At 42.9% G+C, this 13,920-nt stretch overlaps 1 protein-coding gene across 1 annotated transcript in view; it reads left to right on the top strand.

The window, feature by feature from the left end:
- The window catches only part of ELP3 (elongator acetyltransferase complex subunit 3), a 101,864-nt gene that overhangs the window by 33,914 nt on the left and 54,030 nt on the right, over positions 1–13,920 (top strand). Inside the window, exon 9 of the mRNA XM_076332535.1 lies at positions 2,838–2,964. Coding sequence (XP_076188650.1) covers positions 2,838–2,964 — 127 coding nt within the window. The remainder of the gene's footprint in view (positions 1–2,837; positions 2,965–13,920) is intronic.

Below are 13,920 nucleotides of genomic sequence, written 5' to 3'. Positions count from 1 at the left end.
TTTCTGCTGAGTGCTGGAGAGGAGAGATGACATTGGGAAGTACAGAGGGTGAGGCATAGCCAGAAACACCACCTGTTGAAAGATTAACCACAGTCATTCTAGGCATACAGTATCTCTAGGGATTGCAAAATACATTCACGAGAGGCCTGTGATATATTTCTTGTCATATTGGACCTATGGCTAAAAGAACAGTTATCCTACGTAGGAGAGTGAGCAGCACATTGTTCAGCTCATCGCTTACAGGCAAGTAAGCCAATCTCTTTTTTTTTTTTATTGCAAGTCTCATAATTCTGTTCAGATTTTGAAAGAAGCGCTTTTTTCCCTTGTTTTTTCACTTCTGACACTCGTACAACTTGCCTTCGTTCTTACTGCATATTCCAGTCACCTACCAAAGATGTTTAATAACCATAATCATACGTAATGACAGAGACATTATGGTTCAATAAGCAAAGCACGTTTTTGTTAATACCTGCCTTAAAGGCAGTAGTGCAAAACTGAAGATGTTGGACGTTTCTTTTAGAGGCTTAAAGAATCCAAAACGTTTCCTCCTGCGGGCTTAGCTCTAGTACTCCTGGTGCATGGAAGTGCAGGATGTCGCTGCTATGAAATGATCAGGCTCCAGGTCTCAATAGACAGGAGAAGCCATTAATTGAGTAGTCCAAGAGTTAAGAGCTAATATTTATAGGTGGTACCTTCCTCCTCTAGATGTCAGAGCTTTCCAAAGGAAAAGATCCATACTGAGGAATGTAGCTAAACCTCACTCTTCGACTAGATGTATTCATTAACGGTTAATTCCGACACAGATTGTAAATTTCAGAATTAATTTCTCTTCAGCTTTTAAAATCTTTTTTTCACCTCAAATCTTGTGAAGGTGTCCCATCCTGAGGTGGAGCTGTAAAACCCCGCCTAGCTATCACTTCAGTCGTCTTCAGTTTTCCTCCAGTTTGGTCTGTCACATCAGAACTGGTACCATGAATCATTCAAAGCTGTATGTCACTTTTGGCTTGTACGTTTGCTAATGAACCCCTGCTTTCCTGCTGATGAATCAGAAGAAGAATGAAGTAGTATATTACTGACTTGATTTCGCTCAGAAGTAATCCTGTATAGAATTGTATTTTTAAAGGTTTTTGGCACTTTTCAAAGCTGCTTGCAGAATTCCTAAAAGGCTTTGCTGCAGGCTGTCTCAGAGCAGGGAGAACGCAGGCTGTTCACTCAAGTATCTCCCTCCAACTTTTTAGAACAATAAATTGGAATATACTTTCAAAGAAGGGTGATTCAAGTTTCTCTTTCTTTTGAAATGACCTCATTTTGCTTCTGTTATTCTTCTGCTTTGTGGGGGATGTGTTTTGGCTTTAAACTTTTAATATTTTGCTTGTAGCAAAATGTCAGATTACAACCAATTAGGCTAACTGTTTGGAAATTACTTTCTATTATGTTCCATAAGTCATTAGTGAGGTTTTTGAGTGCTTTTGGTGGCTGTGAGGCAGAAAAATATTCAAGAACAGATCTAGGCATCAAATAATCAAGTTATTGATGCAGCTCAAATTCCACTTCTAATAAGAAAATAATTTTTATTTATGAAGCAAGTCTCCATTTACTCCCCTCAGGCTACTCAAGGTCTTGAGTAATACTGTCCTTGAACAGTCTCAGAAAAACACCGTAATACTTCTGAAAAAAATCGTAAATAAAACTATAGGCATAAAACTACATGTAGGGGTTTAACAGAGGCAGAATCTTCCAGTAGAGAGGAAGGTCTTAAGAGGTCCTTAAACAAGGGAAGTAGCTGTTTGGTTTAGTTAGTGTTAGGTCTCGGCAGAAGGCGTGCATTTGTAGGGGTGCCCAGATGGTGTTGATTTTTCATCCAAAGGACTGTCAAGGAGAAGAGTAGTCACCTGTTGAGCTGATCTGTTGGCAAGGAATTCCAAAAGACAGGGTGAACTGGTGTGACAGTGTGATGGGAAGAAAACGGGGATTGGAGAGGGAAGAAGGTAGCAGGTGCTGAGAGGATAGAAATGTCAGCCAGTAGTGGAAGAGCCCTCCCAGATGTGGAAGAGCAAAAGCAAGGACTCTATGGGAAGACTGTTCACATGTGATGGGGACCTCCTAGTAGCTGTTTGTAGTGATAGTGATTGCTGTTGTGGAGGCAGAAGGCAGCTCCTGAGCCACGGAGATGGAAGGAGAGAGGAGTTTGCTTGAGGCTAATGAATTATGTGAGATTCAACCTTTGTTCCTGCAATCGTTTGTGCTCCTGCTCTCTCCGAGCTCCTGCAGCGCAAGCCTGAGTTAGTTTGGTTTGATGTCGGTGGAGAAGAACATGAAATCCTTCAAAAGGCCCAATTCAGCCTATGTTTCGGAGGTTTGGCACCTCTCAGAGGTGGAGAAGAGTTTGTGTTTCTCTAAAGGGAGTACTTGAGAGTTCGGCAAGCACGTTGCAGGATGATTTTCTATCTAGCTGGTTTTACGTAGCCCCCATCCTCCTTCTCCTTTTGCTCTTCTGTTGCTTTTGTTTCTGCTTATGCTTCATTTTGATTATACGCAGTCTTCAGTGCAGTGTGTCCTAGCTTGTGCTGTGGCATCAGCTGCTGTCATTGCTTTACAAATTGAATTTCAGCAGCTTTCAAAGTTTCTCAGGCTGTGATTTGAATAGCTGTAGCCTTGGTAGGGCTCACCTGCTATAGAAGTAACAAACTGGACTACTTCTAGCCCCTAGTGTAGTTTACTTTATTAGCGGCCATGTTCCAAGACTTGAGTGCTGATAAACCGGTAATAAAACGCAACCCTTCTCGCTTCCCAGAGAATAATCTCAATTAAACGTATCAAAATTTCTCTCTTCCCAGAGGTCACACCGTGAAGGCTGTGTGCGAGTCCTTTCACTTAGCCAAGGATGCCGGGTTTAAAGTGGTGGCGCACATGATGCCTGATCTACCAAACATGGGACTTGAACGGGACATGGACCAGTTTGTTGTGAGTATGGCTTAAAATAACCAGGAGTTTCTAGTGTGTTCCAGCTTTGTCATCTAACGCTGCTTCTCTCTCTTAGCTCAGCTATTAGTTATGATCCAGGCCAGAATTGTTTCTTAAGGACAAATAATTTAAAATTTATTTTTGAAGGTGGAGGGTGAGAAAGATTTGTTGAACTACTTCATCCAGAAAATTATATCCTTGCCTGATGAAAGACTGAGTCACTCGGGTCTCTGTGGAATATAGCTCTTCCGATATTAACGAGGGCTCTTACTTTTTTCCAAGGTGGTTTTCTTTCCTTGGATTTAGAATAGTACGTGATTCAAAGTTAAAAGCAATACTATCTTGAAGGTAATTAGTTGCAAAGTAGAGTGTATAGGTGTATCATATAGCATCTCTGTTCTTGGCTCAGTGCTATTCAATATCTTTATCAATGGTGTGGAAGAAAATACAAAATTATTTCTAGAGAAATTGAAATGAGAAAAGAGCAGATGGTAAACAGTGTAGGGAATTGACCACTTTATCTGGTAGTGTGGTAGATTTTTTTTTCATTATTATTTTTTTAAGTCAAAATTGGTCATATTTTTAAAATAGTGCAGAAATTGCAGTCATGATACAGGAATCACAGGTATATTTCTCTGCAAGGTCGGACTAGGTGCTTTCTCGCACTAAAAAGCTATCCATGCAATGGAATATATTGATTAGAAGTACGGGCAGAAAGCAGTGGTTTATCTTGGTACGCTGCAAAGAGGCATATCTAAAAGGAAGCAATTGAAAACGTAGCTGTACAGCAGATGAAGAAAATTCTGAAATCTGTGGTAGGTACTTTCCGGAAGGGGTTTTGTGCAGAATTCCTTGAGCTCTTCATAAACATAATGTCTTAGTACTCAGCAAATACTATGTTCGTGTGACAAAGTGAGAAGCTGGGGCAAAGCGATGTGCATAAAACTGGGGGTGAAGTCAGTGACAGAGCTGAAAGCTAACTCAAAATTCCTGCCCCAGACTCTGTTGCTCCTGGGTTATTTTCTTGTAATGCTGAAGGAGATGGAGGGTAGACATCACGTTAGCTGTGTTTTCATAGAATTACTTGTGATGCAGGGTACGGCAAAGCCTGAGTCCCTTACTCAATATCTCATGAAGTTGCAGCTGTAGTTCTGGGTTCTTTATGGGCCTGTCATTACTGAAGTACTATGAGGCTGGAGAGAATTTGTGGTGGAAGAATAGCAATACTGACTAACAGATTTAAAGAGCTAACCTTGGGTAAGACCCAGCAAAGAGGAGACAGTCATCTAAGGTATTTGCAAGACGTAAAACTGAAGAGGGAGGAATTATTTAAGGCAGAATTACAAGCTTCCATAGAAAGTATTTAGTGTTTATTATTCTTTGCTGCTTATTCAAGATAAATGGCTAAGGCTTTTCCACTGTCGGATCTGGAGTTGCTCCTGTTTCCTTGCAGGAGATTTAGGGAGCCTGTTTAAAAGGTATAACTTCAAGTGATGCTGAACTGCCTCCAGTTTCTGCAGGCCAGTGGGCTCCCTTGTTTGTTAGGGGAAGGGTAATGCCATGCTGTATTTTGTCCATTTATTAATGATGATTTTTGCAGAAGTCGAAGAGGCAGAAGGCGAAGTTTTCAGAGAGAGGAGACAAGAATGTGATGAAAAGGCTGGAATTGTGAGAGGGGGGGATTAAAAGAAAGCTGTGAAAATAGTTGAGGATAGAAAAGTAAGAGAAGGAGAAGACAGAGCAGAGAAGGTCAACTTGTTAGACCATTTCTGCCAGAGAAGTCGCTTAGCTTTAGGAGCTGGGAAAACCAATGTTGATGGTGGGCCAGCTCTGGGACACGGCAGGAAGGAATTCGCACATTGTGATGGGAACGGATGAGAAAAGTGAGAGGAGATGAGAATGAGGCCCAAAGAGAATTAAGAAATTTTTCAATTTAAAAAGGAAGGGTTAAGATAAGATCAGAATTTTTTGCTGAAGGGCTGGAATTGGCAGAAAGGCTGGTTGGAGGGCCAGGAAAGAGAAACGCTAAGCAGGGGAAAAAGAAAACCAGATGATAGTTTAAGAGGGGGAATTCAAGAATACGGAGAGAGTGATGGGGTAAAGACCAGCTCAAGTGACAGCCCTGTTAACGAGTTCAGAAATTTGAAGAGGGACTCTCAGATCAAATTAAGATTTGATGCCAGTGAACATACAGATGAGGAGTTGGAGGATGAGTAATCAGTGTGGAGGATGAAGCCCTCAAGAAGTAATGTGAATGCTGCAGAGTGAGGAAGAGAAATGGGAGTTGGAGAGGCGGGCTGGTGGGGAAGAGGTGATAGATCACATCGACATGGAGAAGTATACCTGTGTTGTTTTAAAGAGAAGGAAGTATGGGAAAGGAGAGAAGAAGGAATCAAAAATGCCCGTGTTAGAGAGGGGCACAGGGTCCCCACCACGATCAGACAGCACATGAAAAAAGACCTGTGTGAAAGAGGCAGCTGCAGAGTTGATGCCTGGCTAAGTGATCACTGTGCGTTTCAGAAAATGGAGCTGCAGGGAATGAGAGCGGAGAGGTTGTGGATCACTGTGACATGTTTCAAGATGGAATGGTAAACAAGAGACGGCTATACTCTTCCTTCTACCTTCGCCTCTGCCTTTCTCATCCTGTCTTAAATGCTTTATGATTTATTTTTAAAAGATCCTTTGTCTTAAATAGGAGAGAATAGAGGGTAAAAACAACCCTCTTTTTTTTTTTTTTCTTTTTTTTTCCCCCCCAGAGCCCTGCACTGGTGAACATAATGGAAGTATTCAGCAGACAGTAATTCTGTCTTTCCTGGGGATTCAGCTAGACAGTACATTCTCTATTTCCTACCTTAAAATTCTATATCATGGTTTTGAGTTATTAAAACAACTTATTTATATGTTGTGCTGTATAAATGTTAGTCCATGCTGGTAAATATTTAGACACTTCTACCACATAAAAATAATGTGAGAGCGAAGAGAGGAACCAAGTGGAGAGCATCTGTTGTGCTCTTGCAACAGTACTAAGCTGTTCATGAGCAGCGGTAGTGCTCTTTTATGCAGTATTCTCCTAGTTCACAAAAAACGTATAATCTTCCTATAAGATACCTCTGACTTTTTGGGACAAAGACACCTACGCCTTATCAAGGATCCTGATAGATTTTTGCTTTTGCAGTAGTTCTAAATAAGCTTGGAGAAGATAACTTTATTTGTTGCGATACTAACCTCCTTTCTAGCCCCGTGCTGTTCGCACCAGGGAAAGGTAGGACAAAAAGGAACTAAAATTACTTTAGAAGGAGGTCTAAGCACCTTGCCTTCATTACCGGTTGATATATTAAATACAGGGGCTTCTCCTGGGAAGATAATAGCTTGCTGATTGTGCTGACTGCGTACTGAAAATACTGGGTGCTTCTTCAAATTGAACAGGTAATTACGGTTTCGAGAGTAACATTGCTTCTGTCCCTTATGACCTATTGATTTCAAGTGTTTCCTGCTGCTTCCACCCAGCAGCTAGGATGCCCATCAGTTACTCTTTTGCAAGCATATGTAGGTTTTCAAAGTTGTGTGTGTGTATAGCAACTGTTTTCCTGGAGACTTTATTAGTAATTATTCAAAACTTTAATTTATTGACAGGAGTGAGTATATTAGATAGATCTTTCGTTATATGTATATCTATTCTTTTTTACAGTGTCGAGTGACTGGCTTTTTGCCTGTCTTCATCATGAAGGTTATCAGTTACTTTTTTTTAAACAGAGTGGATGCACTAGTCCCGTGTCCCAGTTACGTTGTGCTTCTCCACTCCTTCCCCCCGTCATGCCTCTTTTCTTTCCTTACTATTGATTCTTTTTATAGCCTCAGAGGATTTCCTTTCAACTTCAGGTCTTTTCACCCCATTCCACATATGGGCAAACGCTGCAGGGAGGGAGTATGGTCTGCTTCCTCCCACCACCCACGTCGTCGTGCCAGGAGTGTCAGGTAGTGTACATGTACACGCACACACACACTGCTACTTAGTGTTGGCAAATGCAAGCATAACAGATAAGACCGATTTGCAGTGCCTCACGTAGCAGGTGGTCGGAGAAAATAATTAGAATAATAGCTAGAATAAATCAAGGACTCAGCGGGAATAATGGAATTGTTACCAGAGCAGACACCTCATTCTGTGGAATGTGATAAACACTCAGCTTTGCTGTTGTAGCACGAGAGAGATGAGGTGACTCTAGGGGTAAATGGTTGGGAGGATTCATGAATCGCACTTGCCAACAGGGCTACCAAGCAGAACTTGGGATTTAAGCAAAAACTTTAGGAGGCTAAAGAATTCCCAGGATGTTGTTACTAATTCCTCATTCTGTTTCTGCAGAGCCACAGAGTAGCAATAGTATAATCAACAAACTGTATCTGCTCTAGTATAAATATTATGAAGCTAGTAACATTTATTAATGGAGAAGGTATTGCTATGTTTGCCTTTGTTTTGTTTTTATGGTCTTTGCCTAAGCATGATTTACTGTTGCTGTTCCTCTTGGTCCTCCGGGAGGGATGGCTGTAAGCCCCTCTCAAACAACTTTAAAGACCCTTCATAGATGAAATAAATCTGGGGAGCGGAAAAAAGGAAAGGAAACAGGGAGGAGAGCCAGAAGATTAGAAGTTTCAAGTGTAGGAAGTGTCACAGCAAGTTGCTGGCAGAACCCTCCAGCTCTGAAGGCATGTGGGAGCTGGTGGATGCTGCCCAGAAACGTCAGATAGGCCGTCAGTTGCTGAGAAGCTCTTTTGCCTTGAGGAGATCCATGAGGAGGTTCTGTGGCTTCACTCTGTCCGTCTAAAGTCTCGTATAAATAAAATGATGAGGGTAAAAGCACGGGCAGGGCCATTTACTGGTCAGTGCTGGAGACAAGTATCAGGCTGAAGGGACTTTTGATTCAATTCAGCAGAGCCGTTCTTGTGTTCTTTAAATAAAATGCAATCATTAAGTGATTTTAGTCTGGTGAAAATTCCTTTTCTTACAGTCATGTGTCAGGCTGTTTTTTTCCTGAAGGAATTGCAAAATAAGCATTTCCCACAAATAGAGTAATTTTAGTGAAATGCCTGATGCATCTATGATCCAACTGTAAGTTATGCAGAGGGCTACAGCCTCCTTGGGTGTGTTGAACATGAGAGAGAAAAATAGTGGTCAAGTAATGCAGTGGGCAACGTGAGTGTTCTTTCTCTTTGCAATGTATTTGATGTTGCTGTAAAACTTTAAATACTGTTGTATTGCCTTTAGCTGTAAATAAGGAGATAGTTTTCCTGAGGGCTCTCATTTTTATCAAGGAGATGAAATTCATAATGAAACTGATATATTGCACCTCTATCAGGAGCTTTTAATAACTGTAATAAAAGACAGTTAAACTGCTGATCTACATTGATTTTTACTCTTTTGGGAAGACAATTATCTGTGTTTTTAAATAGAGCTCTGAAATGTTTAGTGGGGTAAATGATTTTCTTTTCAAGTCCTACTAAACATTGCATTGCAACACTATTATTGGCAGGTAGCCAGCATTACCTCTGAAAATTTGTCTTTTTTTTCATGGGCGCATTTACAGAAACAGATTAGGCAGTATTTAATGATCAGTCCTTCAGTTGCTAGAGCTTCTCTCGGAGTCTTAGTAAATGTTAGAGCTAAAAAGCTCTTCACTTTGGAAACAATTCTAGTTTCATGAACTATGGCCAACGCTGTGGTAATTTTTATGTTAATGAGAATCATGGTAGTACGGAACAGGCTATTTTTAGAAACTATTTTCACAGATAATTGCGCTCGTATTTCTGCGGATAAAATATCTAGATAAAGCCCCAGCGCGTCCCCACTTCTGCAGATGGTCAAATTGTGTGCACAAAGCTTCTCTCTCTCTCCAGCGTCTGTGTGGAAATAACTTTTATTTGCTTGCTGGGTGTGTTTGCTGCGGCTCTGGGTAGGTTTCCTGTAAAGCAGGTCAGACTTCTCCCTGGATGTGTGCAACGTAGGAAAGAAGTAGAAGTTAAAGCTGCAGCCCTCGGTGTGACAATGTGCAGAAACAGAATAGCTGAATCAACTGAATAGTACAGGTAAAACTGGTCCCTTATCTTCCGCGTCATTTGGGGATCCATGCATAGTGCGGATAGGGTGTCACAATTTAAACCAGAACATCCAAAGGATGGGGGTTTCGGTAGCGGCGTGATCTTTGCTACGTTGCGTTGTACTGCATAGGAACAGTACGTATTGCTACGCCATTAGTATGGACATGATAAATTGCAAGGCTGTGTGGAAAAACTGCATTTATTATGGGTCTTGGATTGCTCCCTTTGTCTTTCTGAATTAGTATTTTGTCCGCACACACGTTTTCCTCCAGCATGCCAGCCGTAAAAGTTACGATAATAACAAACGCTACCTTTAAAATAGCCTCCCATTCAGAAAAAGCTTCGGCTAAATATAAAGCTACAGTTGAGACCCTTTTTCTACCTGAATTAAAAGATCATTTCTGCACTTAACAGTCCCCAGACAACTGTGGGCTGCAGGGGCTCATTCAGTCGCTCTGTCTATTCAAGCGGTGGTTTTTCAAGCCGGCATTCAGAAGTTGTTTTTTGGGGCTCTCTCACTAAGGCCCCTTGCTGCTGAAGTCAATGATGAGCATATGGCTGGGAACACGCAGCCAAACGGAAAGGAGCGCAGGAATAAAGGGATGTGTCTTGTATAGAGAGTGCAAATTTACCAGGCGTTTAGGCAAACAGAACATCATTCAGTAAAAGATGTATTTTAGCACAAATCGTCAGCAGCAACTGAATGCTTGTCATCAAGTGGATAAACCATGATGTCCAAATTAAATTATTGAGGACAGCGGATAAACCACGATGTCCAAATTAAATTATTGAGGACAGCGGATAAACCACGATGTCCAAATTAAATTATTGAAGACTTCGTGGTTGGTTTTGTGTGGGTGGTGGTTGGGGTTTTTTGTTTGTTTTGTTTTTTAATAAAAAAAGCATACAGGAAAAGCATAATGGTTTTGCTGTGAACATAAATGAGAGAAGCTTTTGCAGGGCTGAGTGGGGTGGGAGAGAGCACATGGTTGTATTGATGTGCCGTACGGAAAGGAGGGGTCTGGTGAAGGAGGATTAGATTATCAAAAACATTATAGAGTTGCTGGTCTCAGTGTTTTTTAGGGTAGAAAACGTGCTTTACAGGGATCTGTGTTGCAAAACTTGTGTACTTAAGACAATGAAAAAATGCTATATTTCCTGTACTTAGCCCTAGGGGAAAGCTGACCTTTCCAGAAACATAAAGACCAGAGTTCTGTGCTGGGTAAAAGTGAAGGTGAAACTTCGCAGCAAATTGATGGAGGTATTCTCATGGGTTTCTCCAGAACTGCGTAATAAATGGAGACTCACTTGGAGCACCTGCAAGACTAAGCAGATGGGACTGCCCGGTGCAGTGAGCACAATCTGGAGAGATTTGTCTTGGTGTTCGGATAGATACTGTGTTCAGGAGTCAAAACCACGCTCCAAGGTCATGCTGCTGATGCCCGAGGCCTCTTCCAAATGTTAAATGTCTCTTCTCATTATTGAGTTGTATTATAGCAGTGCCGGGGACTGTCGCGGACTAGGATCTCCTTGCGGTAAGTTCTGTGCAAACTTGGAGAGAGCAACTATCCAACAGTGTTAGGCAGGAGGCAACCTGTAGGTCCTGACAGTCCAGGGGTAAAAAGGGACCGTGGGAGGGATGGGATGTTCCCTCCTTTGTCTGGCAGCAGCGGTTTTCTATACCTTGTAGAGGATTAGGGTATTTATGACGCTGAGGTGCGTAGTCTTGGTAGATAACTCGCTGAAGACAGCTTCACATCTGTGGACCAAATGCTCCTGTCAATTAGTTTGTCTCTACTGTAATGGTTGCTTTGCACCCCAAGAGCAGTTTGTTCCTGGATTTAATGTGACAATGTGTTCTTACTGGAGCGGAAGATTGTGAGGGTTCACTTGTGTTAGACACTTCTGGAAAAGTTCCCTTTGGCATGTGGATTTGGGGTTTTCGAGGCTGTCGGGGAAGGGAGGAGGCAGAACAGCTTCCCGCATCTAGAAGGGTGGATTACAGTGTCCTTTACACTGTTCACTCTGGATGTTAGCAGGCAAATCCACTTTTCTTATTTGGCATTCAAAGTCTACATGTGAGGCATTATGGAACATCCTAAAGTGAGCGTATAGATTAGTCCGTTAAGTAGCAACCAAAAACATACTTTTTTTTTTGTTAATTTGCACTATTGTAATAGTTCAGTAAGACACATGAAGATCTGCAGTGATGTGCTGCTGATAAACTTCTCTAGTATTTTGAGCGTCCTCCTTAAGGAATTTAAAGACTAGCAAAATGAATATGCAAAATTAATACGAAACAAACTTTTCTGTTTCACCTACCGTGCATTACCGTGCTACAGTCTCTGATGTGCTGTTTTTCTGCACACTAATATATACTAGTGTTGAAGAAATTTGCAGGCAGACGGGCTAAAAATAGATGCTGTCATCATCGCAGAACTGACCCTCTCGTGGCAGAAATGTTGGGGTTTATGTCACTGTTTTCTTGGCTTAATAGTTTCCGTAACCGTATTTATGTGGTGAAATTTGACAGCTTGCACGTGTCAGGAACTGAAAGGATTTCATTACGTAGCTGTCAATAGTCAGGAAAGTTACAACAATTAACTGGAAAATGGTCTTTCCTCCCTTGATTGCAGAATGCTTTACAGTGCTCTCAGGAGAGCTGGAAATTTGGATCATCTGCTTTAGAAACTTTTTGCCCTGTGGTCACATCTATAGGAGATTTTGTCATGAGTGCAGACATTAAGCAGAAGTGACTTGATTTATCTCTGCTTTACGTTCACCTTCGAACCAATTTTACAGAGATTCCTGACACCATATATAAAGTGACATACGCATTTCAGAAGAGCCTAATTAAAAACGTTGCCATGTTGTACTGTGTTTGCATCAGATATCACTGATTCAGCAACAGGATTTACTAATTGCACTGTAAAGTCACTCCTCCAAAGAATATTTGAATGGACAGAAAGTGTTGCTCTTTGAGGATAGGTAACACCTGATGGACCTCAGAAACAGTGGTATATTTGGCACAAGTAATATCAATATACCATCTTTATATATACCATCTTTTCCCCCCATTTTTAAAAAGGGAAAAAAGGAAGATCCGGGGAACTACAGGCCAGTCAGTCTCACCTCTGTGCCTGGGAAGATCATGGAACAGATCCTCCTGGAAGCTCTGCTAAGGCACATGGAGGACAGGGAGGTGATTCAAGACAGCCAGCATGGCTTCACCAAGGGCAAGTCCTGCCTGACCAACCTAGTGGCCTTCTATGATGGAGTGACTACATCAGTGGACACGGGAAGGGCCACAGATGTCGTCTGTCTGGACCTCTGTAAGGCCTTTGACACGGTCCCCCACAACATCCTTCTCTCTAAACTGGAGAGGTATGGATTTGATGGGTGGACTATCCGGTGGGTGAGGAATTGGTTAGGTGGTCGCATCCAGAGGGTAGTGGTCAACGGCTCAATGTCCAGATGGAGATTGGTGACAAATGGTGTCCCACAGGGGTCCGTACTGGGACCGGTGCTGTTTAATATCTTCATCAGTGACATAGACAGTGGGATTGAGTACACCCTCAGCAAGTTTGCAGATGACACCAAGCTGAGTGGTGCGGTCAACACGCCAGAGGGACGGGATGCCATCCAGAGGGACCTGGACAAGCTGGAGAAGTGGGCCTGTGTGAACCTCATGAGGTTTAACAAGGCCAAGTGCAAGGTCCTGCATCTGGGTCGGGGCAACCCCCAGGATCAACACAGGCTGGGGGATGAAGGGATTGAGAGCAGCCCTGCCGAGAAGGACTTGGGGGTCGTGGTGGATGAAAAGCTGGACATGAGCCAGCAATGTGCGCTCGCAGCCCAGAAGGCCAATCGTACCCTGGGCTGCATCACCAGCAGCGTGGCCAGCAGGTCGAGGGAGGGGATTCTGCCCCTCTGCTCTGCTCTGCTGAGACCCCCCCTGCAGCACTGCCTCCAGCTCTGGGGTCCTCAGCAGAAGAAAAACACGGACCTGTTGGAGCGGGTCCAGAGGAGGGCCACAAAAATGATCAGGGGGATGGAACAGCTCTGCTATGGAGAAAGGCTGAGGGAGTTGGGGTTGTTCAGCCTGGAGAAGAGAAGGCTTTGGGGAGACCTTATTGCAGCCTGTCAGTACTTAAAGGGGGCTTATGAGAAAGATGGGGACAGACTTTTTAGCAGGGCCTGTAGCGACAGGACAAGGGGGAACGGCTTTAAACTAAAGGGGGGGAGATTGAGACTAGATAGAAGGAAGAAATTGTTTACGCTGAGGGTGGTGAGACACTGGCACGGGTTGCCCGGAGAGGTGGTGGCTGCCCCATCCCTGGAAACATTCCAGGTCAGGCTGGACGGGGCTCTGAGCAACCCGCTCTAGTTGCAGATGTCCCTGCCCACGGCAGGGGGGTTGGACTAGATGACCTTTAGAGGTCCCTTCCCACCCAAAATATTCTATGATTCTATGATATAAACCCAAGGCAACTTTGGGAATTCCCCAGGTTATATTAGAAAAATGTTTCAACTGTATTTTAATTCTATGTATTTAAAAGAAGTGTCAGGTGAAGATACCTTGAAGAGCGGGTGTGCACGCAGTCAGCAGAAAAACAAGCTCCAGCTTGCTGGAGGTGAAATGCTAGAGAGTTTCCTTCCCTTTCGTAGAGGGCTGACCTGCCTTATCATCACTGAATGGTCTGCATTGCATTCGTGTTCACGTGTGCTCTGCTGGTTTTGCACACAGCGTGTGTACGATCGCGCTGTGTAACATACATGCACTCATAACCTGCCTGACGGTAAATACCATTTTTCACCATTCTCTCACTGAGTGGTAAACTTGGTCTAAAACCATCTCATTTATCA

The sequence above is a fragment of the Aptenodytes patagonicus genome, chromosome 3 (assembly GCF_965638725.1).
Source record: "Aptenodytes patagonicus chromosome 3, bAptPat1.pri.cur, whole genome shotgun sequence".
Classification (NCBI taxonomy): domain Eukaryota; kingdom Metazoa; phylum Chordata; class Aves; order Sphenisciformes; family Spheniscidae; genus Aptenodytes; species Aptenodytes patagonicus.
Note: the sequence above shows the minus strand (reverse complement) of the source record. Positions and strands in the feature narration are given on the sequence as shown.